The sequence below is a fragment of the Schistocerca americana genome, chromosome X (assembly GCF_021461395.2).
Source record: "Schistocerca americana isolate TAMUIC-IGC-003095 chromosome X, iqSchAmer2.1, whole genome shotgun sequence".
NCBI classification, from domain to species: domain Eukaryota; kingdom Metazoa; phylum Arthropoda; class Insecta; order Orthoptera; family Acrididae; genus Schistocerca; species Schistocerca americana.
Genome location: NC_060130.1, coordinates 940,424,255 through 940,442,063, shown reverse-complemented (window position 1 = coordinate 940,442,063; position 17,809 = coordinate 940,424,255). Strand labels below are relative to the sequence as shown.

At 42.6% G+C, this 17,809-nt stretch overlaps 1 protein-coding gene and 1 long non-coding RNA gene across 2 annotated transcripts; one reads left to right on the top strand and one right to left on the bottom strand.

Annotated features, from left to right (window-relative positions):
* Nucleotides 1-1,874: 1,874 nt before the first annotated feature.
* Nucleotides 1,875-3,766, bottom strand: LOC124556414. The gene is made up of 2 exons (XM_047130373.1): nucleotides 3,713-3,766; nucleotides 1,875-2,288 (listed from the first exon to the last, which is right to left on the bottom strand). Exons 1-2 carry the CDS (start codon nucleotides 3,734-3,736, stop codon nucleotides 1,875-1,877), a joined length of 438 nt encoding a protein of 145 aa, XP_046986329.1. The 5' UTR covers nucleotides 3,737-3,766.
* Nucleotides 3,767-4,651: 885 nt separating this feature from the next.
* On the top strand, nucleotides 4,652-7,573 carry LOC124555164. Its single transcript, XR_006968524.1, has 3 exons — nucleotides 4,652-4,927; nucleotides 5,808-5,923; nucleotides 6,998-7,573. It is a non-coding gene; the product is annotated as an uncharacterized LOC124555164 (long non-coding RNA).
* Nucleotides 7,574-17,809: the final 10,236 nt, after the last annotated feature.

The following is a 17,809-nucleotide window of genomic DNA, read 5'->3' as shown; positions in this document are numbered from 1 at the left end:
TATTGTTATGAACTAAATGTTAGGTAGTAAAACAAGTGTAATAATCCTTCTGTCCAGAACACACAGTTGCAAGACCTTCCAATATTAGCTTAACACAATCCTCTGACTGCACTTTCTTCAGAACAGATAGGGCATGCTTTTTCATATTGCTAAAATGTCACATAAGATTACGGCATAGGACAGTACTGAGTGGAAGTGTGCTAACAATCCCTTTTGCAGGTAAACGTAATGAAAAAGATTTCAAAGGGCAAAGCAAGCAAATCCTACAATTTGGTTTAAGTTATCCAAATTGTTGTCCCATCTAAAAATTTTGATGCAGAAGGTACACCTGGATCCTCAGCGCCTACTTTCAGTTTTGAGTATGCCTTGGAAAAAAAGAAAACAATTGGATGAAATTTAAACATTTAATAAGGATTATTGCTATCCTTTTAAAACTACATTAATCATTTCTGGTCATATCTTATAGATGTTATTTAAAAAAGGCAGTGAAGTACATAAAATATATAATGTGAAAAATATGGCCTACTTTTCCAAAGTCCAACTCATCAGCTACAAATAATAAACTAAACTGAACGCATTTAAACACAAAATAGAATAATCTTCAAAGCAGTACACCAAAAGAAGAGTGCAAATTCAGTGTATAAATTTCTGCAGGGATAACTTATGGGGTGGTTTTATTTCAACGTTTTCAGCTGAATGACTACACCATTTATGAAAACAGTGCACAGCAGTATAAATTGCTGTAAAATCTTAGTTTTTGCTCATTCAGTTCATTCCAGTACTTTTAATTCACACACTCTACATACACTTTTAGGACACAAAACAATGGAACATTCCAAACCCAACAGTGCTCAACATCTGGTCTTTCTCCTCTTTGACTTAGTCGTAGAAGCTTATGTCATCAATAACAGTCTATTGGATTGTTTAGAGTACCCATAATATCTTCCTCATTCATTTTTCATAAGTATGTTAGCATTAATCAAAAATATTTAATATGATACTGGGGGAAAAAAAACCTTTCACTTAATGGACACCTGGCTCCTTGGGACGCTATCAACTTAACAAAAGTCAGACTAGCAAAGGCACACCTGCAACGAGGTTGAGCAGGTAGCCAACTGACTGCTGGGGAAGTTCCAGAGGGGGGGGGGGGGGGGGAGATTGTGGCATTAATAAAGGAGTTTCCCTCAGGTCAATAGGACCTAGGCGTACCAGTTGTGGATTAATATCTGCAGCAAACTCACCCAGTTAAGACTTGTATGTTTTCTATCTTGTAGAGAAGAGAATAGTAGCAAAAGTCAAGTAATAGTGTTATCTACAAGAGAAATCTTAAACTATTTCTTATGATCCATCTTCAGTGGAATCGCTATTCCTGGAACTTCTGTGGTGGTACAAATAAGACATCACATTGATAATTGATAATGCACTGCCTATGATGAATGAATTATTTGTTGCCAGAACTTGAAAGATCTGAGGATTTCTTCAGATCATTTCCTGAATAACTAATTATTATATGACCTTCATTATAGCATATCTTTCTATTAAATTCTCAAACACTCTAAGGAACAACTATAAAAGTTTATGTCCCTATAAGGGACACAGTCAGGTTTCAATGATACAATAAAAGAAATGAAATTAGTCTCTCCCCAGGTACTTCATATATAAGGCAACAGCTGTACACCGCAATTTACACAAGACACTACCATAATTGGGTATTCTAGAAAATATGTGATACAATAATAACAGGCAAGGCACAAAACATTTGAGGCAACAAAACATGTTTTGAAATATAACTTTATTGGCTATCAACTGTTCACAGTATGCATCACTTACACTTATAGTGTGACATTAAAAACAACATATGGAAACATTTTGCATTATTGAAAACCTTTAAAAAACTGTGTCAGGTTTTGGCTTTCCATGTTTGAAAGTGTGTCAACCTCAACAACCTTAAAGTTTCTGTTTAAAGCTTCCATGTCACCTTCAAATAGCACATCATTGATTAATTTTTGTGCAATGATATTCTGTTGGGGGGTGAGTGCACGTAGCTTGTTCGCCACATGCTGGCCGAATGTGTCGAATGGATCTGGTGGCTGCATTGTGTTCAATTTTTTGTCCACCAGTGACAATATTTCATCTGTTTTATGCTCCATTGAACGTTTCCGCTTCCCACGAGGAGCGTTACTCAAGCTGTTATTGGAGTTTGATGATCTCGGAGTAACTGGTGTCATTGGTGGAGTCGAGTCAGTATCTTCAATGGCTACATTTTCTATGTCATTCTCTCCTTCACACTGAAAAAATAAGAAAGACTGTATGTTAGCGATTTTTGCTTTGGATTTTGTTTCTTATATCTTTATAGAGCTTATGAATAATTTTTGTAAAAAAGTATGCATATTGGAATGCACAAAACTCATACATTGTGATATGAGCCAAGCTGTAAGTATTGTGGTGGTATATGATTTGACATGGTGTAATGAAAAACTTAACAAATATGTCTAGCTAACAAAAACCGAGAAATTGTTAATGAAAGGCCTTATAGAGTTCCATAATCTCACATCTTAAAACGAGAACAGGAATGCTTACGAAACACACACAAGAAACACACAACTCTTTATCCACATAAAATTCTGAGACAGTGTAGAATGAATACTGAACAAAAACACTTTCAGACAAAGAACAACTCGATGGAGTTTCATTTTTCTGTTATTGTTGTGATCATGTACATTAACAGTTAGCTGAATGTTACTGTTAACAGAAACTTTACACAAATTTATTTTAATTCATTGCAGTTCCCAAAATGTGAAGAAGACTGGCTGAGAATTGCAAGTGATTTTGAAAGCAAATGGCAGTTCCCTCACTGTTTAGGATCTATTGATGGGAAACACATCAGAATTGTACCTCCTAAAGAAAGTGGATCGTTTTTCTTCAATCATAAGAAAACAAATAGTGTTGTCTTAATGGCTGTAGCTAATGCAAGTTATGAATTTGTGTACCGTTATGTGGGAACAAATGGGAGAGTATCCGATGGAGGGGTTCTGCAGAACACTAAATTTTACGAACTTCTTGTTAATAATAGTTTAAAAATTCCTCAACCTCAACGAATTGCAAATTCGCAGGAAATAGGCCTAATGGAGTATGTTTTTGTTGGTGATGATGCCTTCGCAATTCGCAAAAATTTAATGAAGCTGTATCGTCAAGAAAAATCATCAAAGGAAGAAAGAATCTTTAATTACCGGCTCTCTAGGGCACGCAGAGTTGTTGAAAATACGTTTGGAATATTGGCATCAAGGTTCCTTATTTTCCATACAACCATAAACTTGAAGCTGGAGAATATTGACACTGTGGTATTAACTTGCTGTGTTTTACACAACATTTTGCGCAGAAGAACCCCGCAATTTTATACACCATATGAGTCACTGGATCGCGAAAATATCAACAATGTTCTCTTGCAACGTGGAAGAATGGCACAAATTTTTGAAAGCGCAAAAACTGTTAGAAATAAATATAAACATTATTTCAGTACTACTGGAGCTGTTCCATGGCAGGATGGATTTGTATCGTAATAAACTTTGTTTTGTAAAACATGGTCAAGTAGTCAAGTATATTCATGTTTCTTCTTATAACAAAAGTTAATTTTCTATTATGTTTACACACAAATATATTCTTTTGAATAAACTTTTGATAAACGTATGTGAAATATATTGCTTTACATTACCTCGTGTTCCATTTCCTCGCTCATTGACACTCCAATTTCATCTTCAATTGTACTCCTGCTTGGTCTTGGCGTTTCTTTATCACTAAGAGAGCCAAGCAGATCAAAATACTATGGCGTTGGCTGGTATACTTGATCTACTCCTACACCAGATCTTCTAGATTTCTGCACTTTCGACAACTCTTTCTGGTAAACAGTTCGCAACAAATTAATTTTTTTTATTACTGTTTCTCGGTTTGCAGAGGCGTCAACTGCCCGCAATTTTACAATTAGAGAATTGTATGCTGCTGCCTTTTTATCTTTGTCACTATATTCTTTACTTTTTATCTTTCACAAACATGGGTGGTTTCTATATAATTCAATGAATTCACTAATAAACTCTCGAGAACACTGACGAGTATCAGCCATTTTGATGCCCTGTGCGCACAAATACAAACACTAGACAGAGCAAACAGCTGTTTCGCGCCAGATTTGCGGCGATCTCCTGTCCACACGCTCCATCTTGTCTGCGCCGATGTGTTTTGAACCCACAGATTTGAGAGGTTTCGCTCAAACCTCCAACTCCAACTTCCACGTTTGCACACACCTCAGGTTGGTGCAAATGTACTGTCTACACGCAACGATCTGTCTGCGCAGATGTGATGTGCGCAGACAGATCGTTGCGTGTGGACTGGCCTTAAAAGGTGGTGGGTAGGAATTGCCAACTCAGTCTGTATATCTTGTTTGGATTTCTGAAAAAATAATTATATGATGATGTTTAGAGTACAGATAGATGTACAAATTAATTTGCAATTTGAATGTAAAATGACTCGTTCCACATCATGAGGATTTATGATCCATAGGACATGGGGACTGACGACCAAAGAAATTAAGTCCCATAGTGCTCAGAGCCATAGAACACGAAAATAAGTTGCTAACTAACTATTAACTAATGAGGTATCGCTTTCGTTCGTCTGCTAGGCTGGCTATCGCAGTTAAAGATACTTTGACTACAGAGACATCTATTGTTGTCAGTCGAGGAAACACTTATGACTTTGTGGGAGAGAGAAATAATGTTTTGAGCAGTGAAGTGCCGCGGAAGTTTGGCGAATTGTGAAAGTTTGGGGTATTGTTTTGTTAGTGTCTAATGTGAGATTTGTGGCTGCTGGCTATCGAAACTACTTCTAGGGAACTGAAAATTTATTTTGCTTTCGTTCCGAGGTTCATTCTCTCGCTTAGGTACTGTTGCCCTGTTAATATTTAGTATCATTTTAGTTTGTAAAACATGCCATACGGAATTGGAGAGTAAGTAAAGAGCTAGGGTAGAAAATAGATCGCGCGAATGTTAGTTGACTGGTAACTTGTGCTTCGTTGTATTAAAATACAAGTCTATAATGTCGTGCTCTTGACGTGTAATAAATATTTCCCAAAAGCCCACAATGTACGAACCCATCCCAACACGTGAATATGTCATGGGGATATCGAAACGAAACTCCTGTTGTCATCGTGATTTGTACAAAAAGACGGGATTATTCGGTGAATTAGTCTTCCACCTCCCCCACTCGCATTGTTTGGTGTGTGCGTAATATGTATTCAGAATACTTGTCGGAGATTTGCCCTATATCGAAAACAGTGTTCAGAAAATTTTAATTTTTGCGACGAAATGTGAGTTAAATAATAACGCGTACCTAGATATCATGCACAACTATTGATGAAAGGAGGATCGGATTGTCAATAATTTTGTAATACAACCAAACTGAGACATTTTCTGCTTTCCTAAACCACTCTTCCCCCACGTCCCCCACGCGAAAAAAAAAGACCTCCACATCTGTGATAAACGGGAGCACTAGATGTGTACGGATCAAAACAAATCTAGATTGTTCTGTAAGATTCTTAGTCAAACCTCTTACTTTAAAGTGCATTCATCTTCCTGTGTAAGACTGCTGTTGCATGCTGATTAGTATTTGCAGAACCTCCTTAACTGTTGTCAGCGTAGGTCAGTGAGATATTTGAGGGGGGGGGGGGGGGGGTAGACTCTTATGTCCTGAAGCAGTTTCATTATGCTCCATCACCTTCTACATTGTTGGAATGTAATATATTCCATGTTTTTTTTCTGTAGAGATGGTGTAGTTTCAGTCAAGTCATTGCAGTCCTAACACCTGTGAATGAAAAATACAATGCTGAAGTGAAGCACAATGGCAGCTCCAGTGAAGCACATTGAATGGAAGTTTGGAGGTATCTCTCAGTTAATATATTATATGCTCATTGGATTATGTAAATTAGGTTCAGCAGTGTACTTTCACATTACAAAGCTTGAACATAATGTTATGCTGTAATTATTTACATTTGCATATTTTTTTAGATTGAGTTTAGAGATTTAGGTATAAAACTACAAAACTTTTACAAGTTGAATGATTAATTAATCAAATGGGAAGTAAAATATACTTGTAGGTGTGTATTATTACATGTCATCAAAATATCTTAGTGAATAGGAGTGGTGTTTTAGGTATATTACTTGTCTCTGAAAATTATTTACCATATATCTGTGATAGATCTTGTAGTACCTCGGAGTTTTATGCCTAGTTATATCCCTGAAGGTCTGTCCCCAAATGGGACGGCTTCCGTTCTTCTCTGTCATGGCCAGACAGACTTTAATTGTTTTTATTCCAATTAAAATAACTGTGCAAATGATGTTTTAGCAAGTAGTCGTAGAGGCCAACTGCTAGTCACTTGTAGTTCTGGCATGTGCAGATTTTTTTTTCCCTCCGAGAAGATAGGGTCTGAAATCCATACATTCATATTCAGTGCAGGTGCTGATAGCCATGCCTTTGACCAATGTTAAACAAACACAATCATAATCTGTTTTATCCCCATGTGATATGTTTCTTTTGACATCTGATGGTGTCTGTAAACATAACATGCATCTTAATTAGCTTTCTTATATAACAATTGTGAAAAATTTTCCTATATCTTTCACTGATTTCGCATTTCTTGACGAATGGGGCTAATTCTGAATATGGCAATATTGAAATGTTTAATTATCTAAAATAAAGGCTAACATGAATTTCTTATGCTCTTCCTGGGCAGTAGTGATTCTGATAGCACTCTTTTTGCATTATGAAAGTACTTAACCCATAACTTGCGAGGTGACCTTCCTGTAACGTATACGAGGTGGGGTCTTTTGGGCCACTATGTTTAAACTGAGGTTTAAGGTAAAAATCATATGAAATTTTTAATTTATGCTATGTAACATTTATTTATACAGTTATTTAAGTGTTGTTTAAATGTTTCTAGTTTATTTTATTGCAGTAAACAAAGCCTGCAGTATTTTAGGGTCGACTGAAGCATCCGATCCCACGCGTCGGCTTTGACCCGTGACATACGGGTGTTGTTGTGTGTGACGTCATGACGGCGCGGAGTTTGGCTTGTGAGTGTGACGTGTTTGTAGATGTCGTGTTGTGGTTAGTTGTGCTCTCTGGTGGTATGTTCAAGGCTTTTGTTTGTGTGTTGTAATGGGCTCAATTTGCTTTTGCTCAGTATCCAGAATTGTTCGAGTGTCGGCTGTGTTTGTAGTGGAATTCGTTTCAGTGAGTTAACGATTTTGTGTGAAGGTTAATTTAGTGTTGTTCACTGTAGATCGTGTGGTAATTTTAGTAAAAGTAATCGGTTGTTGGTTTTGTTCAGGAATGGATATGGCGGATAAAATTAACTGTACGCAGGTCAAGGGAAGTGTTCGATCCCAATGTGTGGCTGTGTGATATTGGTATCAGGAGATGTTTTTGTGCTATATAGGCCAAGAGAAGTGTTTGATCCTAATTTATGGGACCGGGAACAGCTGTTGAGCAATATAGGTCAAGGGAAGTGTCCGATTCCAGATGATATTGTGTTTAGTGGTATTTGGGGAGTTTTGTGATTTCGGTTTTTTTCGTCGTTTTGTATGGGGGTGGGTGTCTAAAATTTGTTTATATTTAGTTTGCCCCCCACCCAAAAACACCCCATTTTCCCGTGCTTGTCCTGTTAGTGTCATTAGGCTTTTTGTGGAAAGTGTGTGTGTGTGTTTGATTTTCGATGTATTTTCGTCCTCCTAATGTGTATGTACCGACTTCATATGCGCCATGTTGGAGTCGTTGTTTATGGTCGTTTCCGCCATATTTGTGACGTCATGGGTCAAAGCAGACGGGCGGGATCGGACGCTTCCGTATTTCCGTATTTTACTCTTTATCACACAGAAGCACATAATTTTGTGTGGTTCTTTCAAATACGACACATAAATTGACTGTTAGAGTACCGAATTTTACATTCTGAAGAATTATATAATCTCTGTAGCAAATAAATTTAAAGTCCAGGGTTTAAATTTGTGCATAAAAATTCCACTCGATAGGTACAAAAAGTAAGTCTCTAAAGTTGACATTCATTGCTGGGAACTGCAATTTTCTTATTACCACTCAGAACACATTAGAGTTTAACAGACACTTTAAGTATTTCATGGAAGAAACAGACCGATCCCCAATACAACTTTCCTGAAGTTCTTCCTCTGAATGATACTGTTGTTTGGTAGCAGAACTGTGATCACTGGCTAATGTAAAATTGTTGTCTTTTTGTTTATTTCTTCATCCATGTCACTGACACCTTCCTCCACAGACCAACGGGTACCGTACTGAAGAAAACAGGTACCTAGTTCATGAGGTGGTCCAGCAGACTTCAAAATGTATGAATAACATGCGTTAACAACAAACGCAGAAGGTGATAATGCGAGCAGCAACAAAACATCGTAGTCTTGGCAATTTAATGAGGGTACGGGGAGTGTAGAAGCATTCCACCACATCTGGTGGAATTTTGCATCTGTATTTAATATATTATCGTTATCACTTAGTAAATCTCTTAACTAATTTCCAAACTACCATGGATACTAAGTATGTGAGCTGCAGTAGGAAAGTTGGTACAGGGGTTTTGTGCAGCTGTTGTGACAGGTGGTTTCATTGGGGAAATTGTAGCGGCATGGGAATTGGGGAAACAGACGAGACTCTTCCATTCTTTTGCAGGGTTTGCTCAAGAGATAGGATTATAGCTGAACAGGAGGAGAAAATTAGAGCCCTTTGGGCTGATTTTCACAGAGCGAGGGAGGAACTGAAGAGGTTAAGGGGGGAGGAGGATAAACAGCGGTGGGAAGTGGTAGCTGGGAACAGGGGCCATAGAAAGAGGACAGTGCCTGACAGTTTCCCAATTGGCACAACCAATAGATTTGCCTAGTTAAGTAAGGAAGAGGCTCCAGTAGAAGTAGATGTAGTAAAGATGCAACACAATCTCACTATGAAACCAACTGTTTCAAAAAAAAGTAAGAGGAAAGTTCTGTTGGGGGTAGCAACCATGGAAGAGGTGTGGGCCAGATTTTGCAGGACATTGAATGTGATAATGTAATAGATATACTATGCCTGTCTGAACATCACATTGTGTCTGATATGGAAAAGGTAAATAACAGTGGTTATAAACTAGCTACACATATGAGTAGAGAGAATAAGGTGAGAGGAGGAGTTGCCATATGTGTCAAAGTTATCATTGTGTAAAAAGCTTGGATACAAAAAAGTTTTGTGTAGAGCAACATATAGAAGCGTGTGGCTGTCAACTTAAACTGAAGGAGGGCTCTTTTATAATTGTAACAGTATATAGGGGGAAACTTTCATTTATTCCTGGAGAACTTGGATGCCTTGTTGTGCTATCTGTCACATAGGGGAAAGCAGTTTATTATTTGTGAGGACTTCAGTATTGATTCACTGAAAGAGTGTAATAGGAAGAATGACCTGGAAGTCTTGCTCGGTTCTTTAAATTTGACATCTGTCATTAATTCTCCTACTCGGGTAGTAAAGGACAGCAGCACATTGATAGAAACACTTTTATAGACCAAGATAGGTTTAAAAACGTAAGTTCTTGTCCTGTTGAGAAAGGCCTTTCTGATCATGGTGCTCAGCTAGTTACAGTATATGACATAGCTCCATTCAGTAATTCAAAACTACCCTCCAAAGCTGTGTGTTCAGTTAATGACTCAACAATTAGAAATTTCAAAGAAAATCTTCAGCAGTTAGACTGGGATGAGGTGTACAAGGAACCCGATGCTAATTTGAAATATAACTTATTTCATGATACATTTATAAGAGCATTTGAAAACTGTTTCCCCCAGGAGGTAGTTAAATCTAATTATAAGAAACCATGCAAAAAACCTTGGCTTACTAAAGGAATAAAAATATCTTGTAACCACAAAAGGGAACTGTATCTAACAAGAAGGAAGAGTAATGACCCAGAAACAGACAAATATAAAAATTACTGTGCTACATTAAGAAAGGTTATTAAAAAGTCCAGAACCATGTGCATCACGTCTGAGACTAATACCTCTGATAACAAAATCAAAACAATTCGGAATATTATTACAAGGGAGACAGGGCAACCAAGAGTACAGGATGACGGCATTACCATCAAAGTGAATGGAAACTTGACGAAGAAGAAGCCGGAAGTTGAAAACATTTTGAATAATCATTTTTTAAATGTTGTAGAGAAAATAGGATCTAAATGTTCATTAGAAGAAGCAAGGCAGTTAATGGAAGAGGCCTTACCCACACAATTTGATATGATTGAAATTCCACCCACCTCTCCTTCTGAAATTAGGAAGATGATAAACTCTCTCAAGAATAAAAGCTCACGTGGAATTGATGGCATTTCCAGCAGGATAATAAAAGCTTGTTCCCCAGAAATAACTGGGATTCTTAGCCACATAAGTACTAGCTCTCTGAAGCAGGGTATTTTCCCAGATAGACTGAAGTATGCCCCCCCCCCCCCCCCCCAGGGGGTCCACAACTCTTTTGTGGATACGTGCATGGCGAGCATGGGGCCCCGAGCTATTGCAGCCTTCTTTCTCTCTAGGGCTGCATTTCCTTCCCCTCGTTTCCCCTTTCCCGTCGCCCTCTCCTATCCCTCTCTTGGTGTCCTTGCTTATGTTGGCCCCCGCTATCCTCCTGGTTCTGTTGGTTTTACAATCTGGCTTTGTTGCGTAATCACCTCCTCCTTTTGGCATTCCTTGGTCCCCCCCTGGGGTTTGACCTCCATTACAAAATTTCTCCTCCGTAGTGTGAGCCATTTGGGGAAGAGCACCTTACCTAGTGTCTCCGACATGCGCCCTCCTAGTACATTCCACCTTTTCTTTCACGTCGTTGTCTGATGCTAGGGTGCATAGCCAGCACGGTAGCCAGACCGTGTGGTGGGGTCGCAATGTACCCTTTTGGTTGAGCCCCCTGAACACACAGGGATCACATTTCTGATACCTGAGCTGTGACTACCTCATGCATGCCTTGGAGTGGTTGCTCGTCATCCTGGAGCATCGGAACTCCCGGCAATGGCCGCCGTGCCAGACGGCCCTTGCTGTGGCTGGGTGGCGCCCGTGAGGAGAGCCCCTGATCGGAGTGGGTGGTATCAGGGCGAACGCTATGCAAATGAAACGCATACGGGTCCAGAACTCTGGCCGTTCTTCTGCGGCCGTCTCTCTGCGTGGAACTGATTCATCAAGTGCTTCTTCTCTTGCCCCTTCGGCCTTCCCTTCCATGGCTACCCCCTGGGAGGAGGGTCAGGCCCGTCGGCTCGGGGCGAAACCTTTCCACCGTTCTCTAGTTTGCACCAGGACTGATGGAGATACTTTAACCAATACCAAACCTTTATTCTTTGTGGAACACATTGAAGACAAGTTTGGCGAAGTGGACTCCCTGAGCAAGATGCGGTCGGGTTCGTTGCTGATCAAAACTGCTTCAGCTGCCCAATCTGCGGCCCTTCGTGCCTGTACCCATCTTGGCACAATTCCTGTGTCCATTACCCCCCACCAGCCTCTAAATATGGTACAAGGTGTGATTTTTCACAGGGACCTCATCCTTCAAACTGATGAGGAACCTCGGGACAATCTCAGACGGCGGGGTGTTCACTTTGTTCGGCGTGTCCAGAAGGGTCCTAAAGACAATCGTATTGATACTGGTGCCTTTATCCTGGCCTTTGAAGGGGATACCCTCCCTGAGAAAGTTAAGATTATGGTTTATCGATGTGATGTGAAGCCGTACATCCCACCTCCTATGAGGTGTTTTAAGTGCTTGGGTTTTGGACACACGTCTTCCCGCTGTTCACAGGCCCCTCTTTGTGGTGACTTTGGGCGTCCACTCCATGAGGGGAGTCCCTGTGTTCCCCCTCCTGTGTGTGTAAATTGTCATGGTAGTCATTCTCCACGTTCACCAGATTGCCCAGTATATAAGAAGGAAAGAAGATACAGGAGTATAAGTCCCTTGATCGTTTAACCTACACAGAGGCCCGTAAGAAATATACATGTCTTCACCCTGTGTCCATGACATCTAGTTACGCCTTGGTTACATCTCCACCCCTTCCTCCCCTTTTCTTACCCGCATCCCGGACCCCTCTCCTCCCCCCCTCCCCTGCGGCTCCCACACCTTCCCCTCTGGGCGCTGCTCCCCCTCCCCAGCTGGAGAAGTGTACCACTCCTTCGGCATCTGCAGGTCAAGGGCGCCTCTCCCGGGATGCCCCTTCCCGGCACCTTCCAGGCCAAAGGTCTGCTGCCGCGTGACGACCGCGAGAGCCGCAGTCTGTCGGCCCTCAGGTCGCCCGGTCTCTTTCTGTTCCTGATCTTGCTGCAGCTGGCTCCTTTATGCCACACAGCCCTCCTCGATCTCAGCCTGAAAAGTAGAAGAAACATAAGTCCCGGGACAAAGAGCCTCTGGTGTCACCAGAGGTCCCTTCCCCGACTTCACAACCGGATTCTGACCTGTCGTTCATGGATGTCGCCCCCTCCTTGACGGTGACGGGTGGGGATCCGGCAGTATGACTGGCTTTAGCGTGTTCAGCCCCCATTTAACTCATCGTTCTGTGGTTCTGCAGTGGAATTGTAATGGATACTATCTTCACCTTCCGGAATTGAAATCCCTTCTTTCGTCTTACTCTGCAGCTTGTGTGGTTCTCCAGGAATCTCATTTTACTGATTCTCACTCACTGACCCTCCGTGGGTTTCATGTTTTCTGTCGAAATCGGATCGGTCCCCTGCGGGCTTCTGGTGGTGTTTGTACGTTGGTCCGTACAGACATTGCTAGCACGTGGATTCCTCTTCAAACTACATTGGAAGCGGTTGCTGTTAGGGTCCACCTAGACTCTGCGGTCACAGTTTGCAATCTTTATCTCCCTCCTGACAGGACTCTTCCACCTGTTGCCTTAACTGCCCTTCTTCAGCAACTTCCTCCTCCCTTCCTCCTCCTTGGGGATTTTAATGCTCATCATCCCTTGTGGGGCAGTGCCTTTCCATCTAGACGAGGTCTTCTTATAGACCAGTTTATTGCAGACCACGACTTGTGTCTTCTTAATGATGGCTCCCCTACTCATTTCAGTGCCGGTCATGGCACCTTTTCTGCCATTGATCTTTCTCTTTCTTCTTCCTCTCTCCTCCCTTCATTACACTGGTCACCACACGACGACCTTTGTGATAGTGGATAGTGACCATTGCCTGTTGATTATCTCGCTCCCTTCCCACTCCCCGATGGATAGGTTACCTCGTTGGTCTTTCCAATGCACCGATTGGCCTCTATACACTGCACAGGTCGTGTTTTCTCCCTCTTTGTCGAGTTGTATTGATGACGTCCTACGTGACATGTCTGACGCGATTGTTCACGCTGCTAACCTTGCTGTCCCGCACTCATCTGGACCATTTCGTCGCCGGCAAGTCCCATGGTGGAGTACGGCCATTGTCATTGCCATCCGTGATCGCCGTCGAGCTTTGCAACACCTTAAGAGGCACCCATCCGTAGCCAGCCTTACTACCTTTAAACGCCTCCGCGCTAAAGCCCATTATTTAATCAAACAGGGCAAGTGGATATGTTGGGAACGATTCGTTTCTTCCCTTGGTTCTACTGTCCCTCTGTCACGGGTATGGGCTACACTTCGCTCTCTCCAAGGTTGCCATCGGCAGTCTACCCTCCCAGGCCTTCACCTCCCAGATGGCCTTTGTACGGACCCATTAGTTCTTGCAGAACATCTTGCGACCCATTTTGCAGTGGCCTCAGCATCAGCCTGCTATCCAGCTGCTTTCCTTCACCTGAAACAGTGGGCTGAAGCTTCCACCTTATGTTTTACCCCTTCTGAGTCAGAATCGTACAACGAACCTTTTACTGAATGGGAATTTCTTTCTGCACTTTCTTCTTCTCATGATACAGCCCCCGGCCCAGATTCCATTCATAACCAACTGCTTCAACATCTCAGTGCTCCACAACGGCAACATCTTCTTCAGGTGTTTAACCGTATCTGGCTCCAGGGTGACTTCCCTTCTCAGTGGAGGGATAGCATCGTGGTTCCTGTCCTTAAGCCTGGTAAGAACCCCCTATCTGTTGACAGCTATCGGCCAATTAGTTTGACCAATGTTGTTTGTAAGTTACTTGAACAAATGGTAGCCCGTCTGCTCAATTGGGTCCTCGAATCTCGGGATCTATTGTCCCCTTACCAGTGTGGCTTTCGAGAGGGACGGTCTCCAATCGATCGTTTACTTTGCTTGGAATCCGCAGTTCTGCAGGCCTTTTGCCAGTGCCGCCATTTGGTTGCAGTGTTTTTTGACCTTCGCAAGGCCTATGACACGGCCTGGTGCCATCACATCTTACTTACCCTTCATCAGTGGGGTCTTCGGGGCCCACTCCCGATTTTTATCCGCCAGTTCCTGTTCCATCGGTCATTCAGAGTTTGAGTTGGTACTGTTTTTAGTTCTCCACGGACCCAGGAGACGGGCATTCCACAGGGTTCTGTCTTGAGTGTCCTTTTCCTCATTGCTATCGATGGACTTGTGGCCTCCGTTGGTCCTTTGGTCGCCCCTGCCCTGTATGTGGATGATTTCTGCATTTGGGTTAGTTCCTCTTCGATGGCATCTGCAGAGTGGCAGCTCCAGGGAGCTATACGGCGTGCCTCTGCATGGACCCTCTCACATGGGTTCTAATTCTCTCCTCTAAAATCGCGGGTGGTCCACTTCTGTCGCCGTACTACGATCCACCCTGATCCAGAGCTCTATCTCGATGCCCACCGATTGCCTGTGGTCCCACAGTTTTGTTTCCTGGGTCTTCTTTTTGACAACAAGCTCACTTGGCTGCCCCATATCAGACATCAGAAGGTAGGATGTTTCCGTAAACTCAATGTCCTTCGCTTCCTTGCCCACTCCTCTTGGGATGCGGACCGTTCCCTCCTTCTCCGTCTTTATCATGCTCTAGTTCTGTTTCGCTTGGACTATGGTTGTCAAGTTTATGGTTCGGCTGCTCCTTCCACACTGCACGTGCTGGATTCAGTCCACCATCGTGGTATCTGTTTGGCCACCGGTGCCTTCCCTACTAGCCCTGTTGATAGTCTCCTGGTCGAAGCTGGGACACCCCCCCCCCTCTCTCTGTTCGGCAGTCCCAGCTTCTGGTGTCGTATGCACTCACTATCCATTCCTCTCCCACTCATCCTTCCTGTTCTATCCTGTTCCCAGACCATGGACGTCGCCCACCCGACTCCCGCCCTCGGGCAGGTTTACCGGTTGGGCTCCGCCTTGCGTCTCTTTGCTGTGATTTTCAGCTTCCTTATTTGTCCTGCCTTCCTCGCTCCCTCCCCTCCACCCCCCCCCCCCCCCCTGGTTAGTTCCTCGGCCCCGAATTCAGATGGATCTCCGCCGAGGTCCAAAAGATTCCATCCCCCCCGGTGGTGGTCTGTTCCTTTTTCCGCCAAATTTTATGGGAGGTTCGGGATGCTGTTGTTTTTTACACTGATGGCTCTGAATCTGCTGCTCATGTGGGGTATGCCTTCACGTCCTCTGTCGGAACGGAAAATCATCTGCTGCCACCTACATGTGGGGTGTTTACTGCAGAATTGATGGCAATTTCCCAGGCCCTTACCTTTATTAAACAGTCCCAACACAACAGCGTTTTGTTATGTACGGACTTGATGAGTGGCCTTCTTGCTATTGACCGGTGTTTTTCGCGCCATCCCTTGGTCTCTGCCATCCATGACCATCTCGCTGATATTCACCGTGCTGCTTGTTCCATTGACTTCCTTTGGGTCCCTGGCCATGTGGGTATCCCGGGTAATGAGCTCGCTGATCGTTTGGCTGGGGGAGCGGTCACTTACCCCCCCCCCCCCCCCCCCCCCCCCCCCCCCCCCGTTTTCTGTAACCCCTCCTGCAGCGGATTTACGGCTTCACATCAAATCCCACTTCGCACAGTCATGGGCCAATTCTTGAGAGGCTACTCCCCTGTCTAATAAACTTTGTGCGATTAAGGTGACACCAGGCCCGTGGCGTTCTTCCTTTCGCCTCTCACGAAAGGACTCGACCACACTGTGTCGTCACCGCATTGGCCATACCAGGCTGACCCATGGTTTTCTTTTGCGTGATGAGCCACCCCCACTTTGTGGTTGTGGATCCTTCCAGTCGGTAGCCAACATTTTGGTTGAATGCCCCCTTCTTTTGGCTCTGCGTGCTAAGTACAGACTCCCCCACACTTTACCTTTGATGTTGGCTGACGATTCCCGGATGGTCTCTCTGGTTCTCGGTTTCCTCCGAGAAAGTTGTTTTTCTTCTCAGTTTTAAGGTTTTTAATCTCTCTCTGGTATTGGGGCAGGGCGGTGAGTGTTTGGGTGTCTCCCACTGTAAGCAGTGTTCGGAGATTCCCGATTCACCTCCCTGACCGAAATCCTCTTTTCTTCCCCTTTTACTCTATTTTTACCCTTTTTTTAAGGCTTGGTTAGTCTCCTTTTTCCATACGTACTTCTACATTCTACCGGTTGCACCTTTTAAGTCACAGGTGGTCTTGCCTATGCTGCTTCAGCATAGCGTTGGGTTCGTTCTCTTGCTGACTTCCCTCATTTTTTTTTACCATTGACAACATGACTGCCTTTTTACGTTTTTAGCTTTTCCCTTTTATTGTTCTAACTTTCTTGAGATGTTCCATTAGCGGAATGGACCATATTTGAAACAAGGGACTGATGACCTTGCTGTTTGGTCCCTTAAACCTCAACCAACCAACCAACCAACCAACCAACCAACCAACCAACCAACCAACTGAAGTATGCCATTGTTACACCACTGCATAAAAAAGGGGATACGTCTGATGTCAACAACTACCACCCAATCTCTCTTCTGACTGCCTTATCCAAAATTCTTGAAAAAGTAATGTATTGTAGAGTAGCTTCACACCTTTGTAAAAATGAAGTTTTAACAAAATGTCAGTTTGGTTTCCAGAAGGGTTTTTCAACGGAAAATGCTATATATACTTTCATTATTGAAATATTAAGTGCTCTGAGTAACCGGAAGTCACCTATTGGGATTTTTTGTGATCTCTCAAAGGCTTTTGATTATGTAAATCATGGAATACTTCTAGAGAAGCTCAAGCACTGTGGCATGAATGGGACAGTGCTCAAATGGTTTAAATCATACCTAACTGGAAGAGTGCAGAAAGTTGAAATGAGCAGTTCACATAATATGTGAAAAACTGGTGATTTCTCAAACTGCGGAACAATCAAGAATGGGGTGCCGCAAGGTTCGGTCTTGGGTCCTCTGTGCTGTTCTTAATATATATTAATGACTTGCCACTCTATATTCACGAAGATGCAAAACTGGTACTTTTCGCCTATGATACAAGTATAGCTATCACACCCGAAAGACAAGAATTAACTGGTGAAATTGTAAATGATGTTTTTCAGAAAATCATTAAGTGGTTCTCTGCAAATGGGCTCTCATTAAACTTTGATAAAACACGGTATATACGGTTCCACACAGTAAATGGAATGACACCATTAATAAATATAGACTTTGATCAGAAATCGGTAGCTAATGTAGAATATTCAAAATTTCTAGGTGTGTGCGTTGATGAGGGGTTGAACTGGAAAAAGACACACGAAGGATGTGCTGAAACGATTGAGGTCAGCTACTTATGCTGTTAGGGTAATTGCAAATTTTGGCGATATACATCTGAGTAAATTAGCTTACCACGCCTATTTTCATTCTCTGCTTTTGTATGGCATCATATTCTGGGGTAACTCCTCATTGAGTAAAAGTGTTCACTTCAGAAAAGCATGTAATCAGAA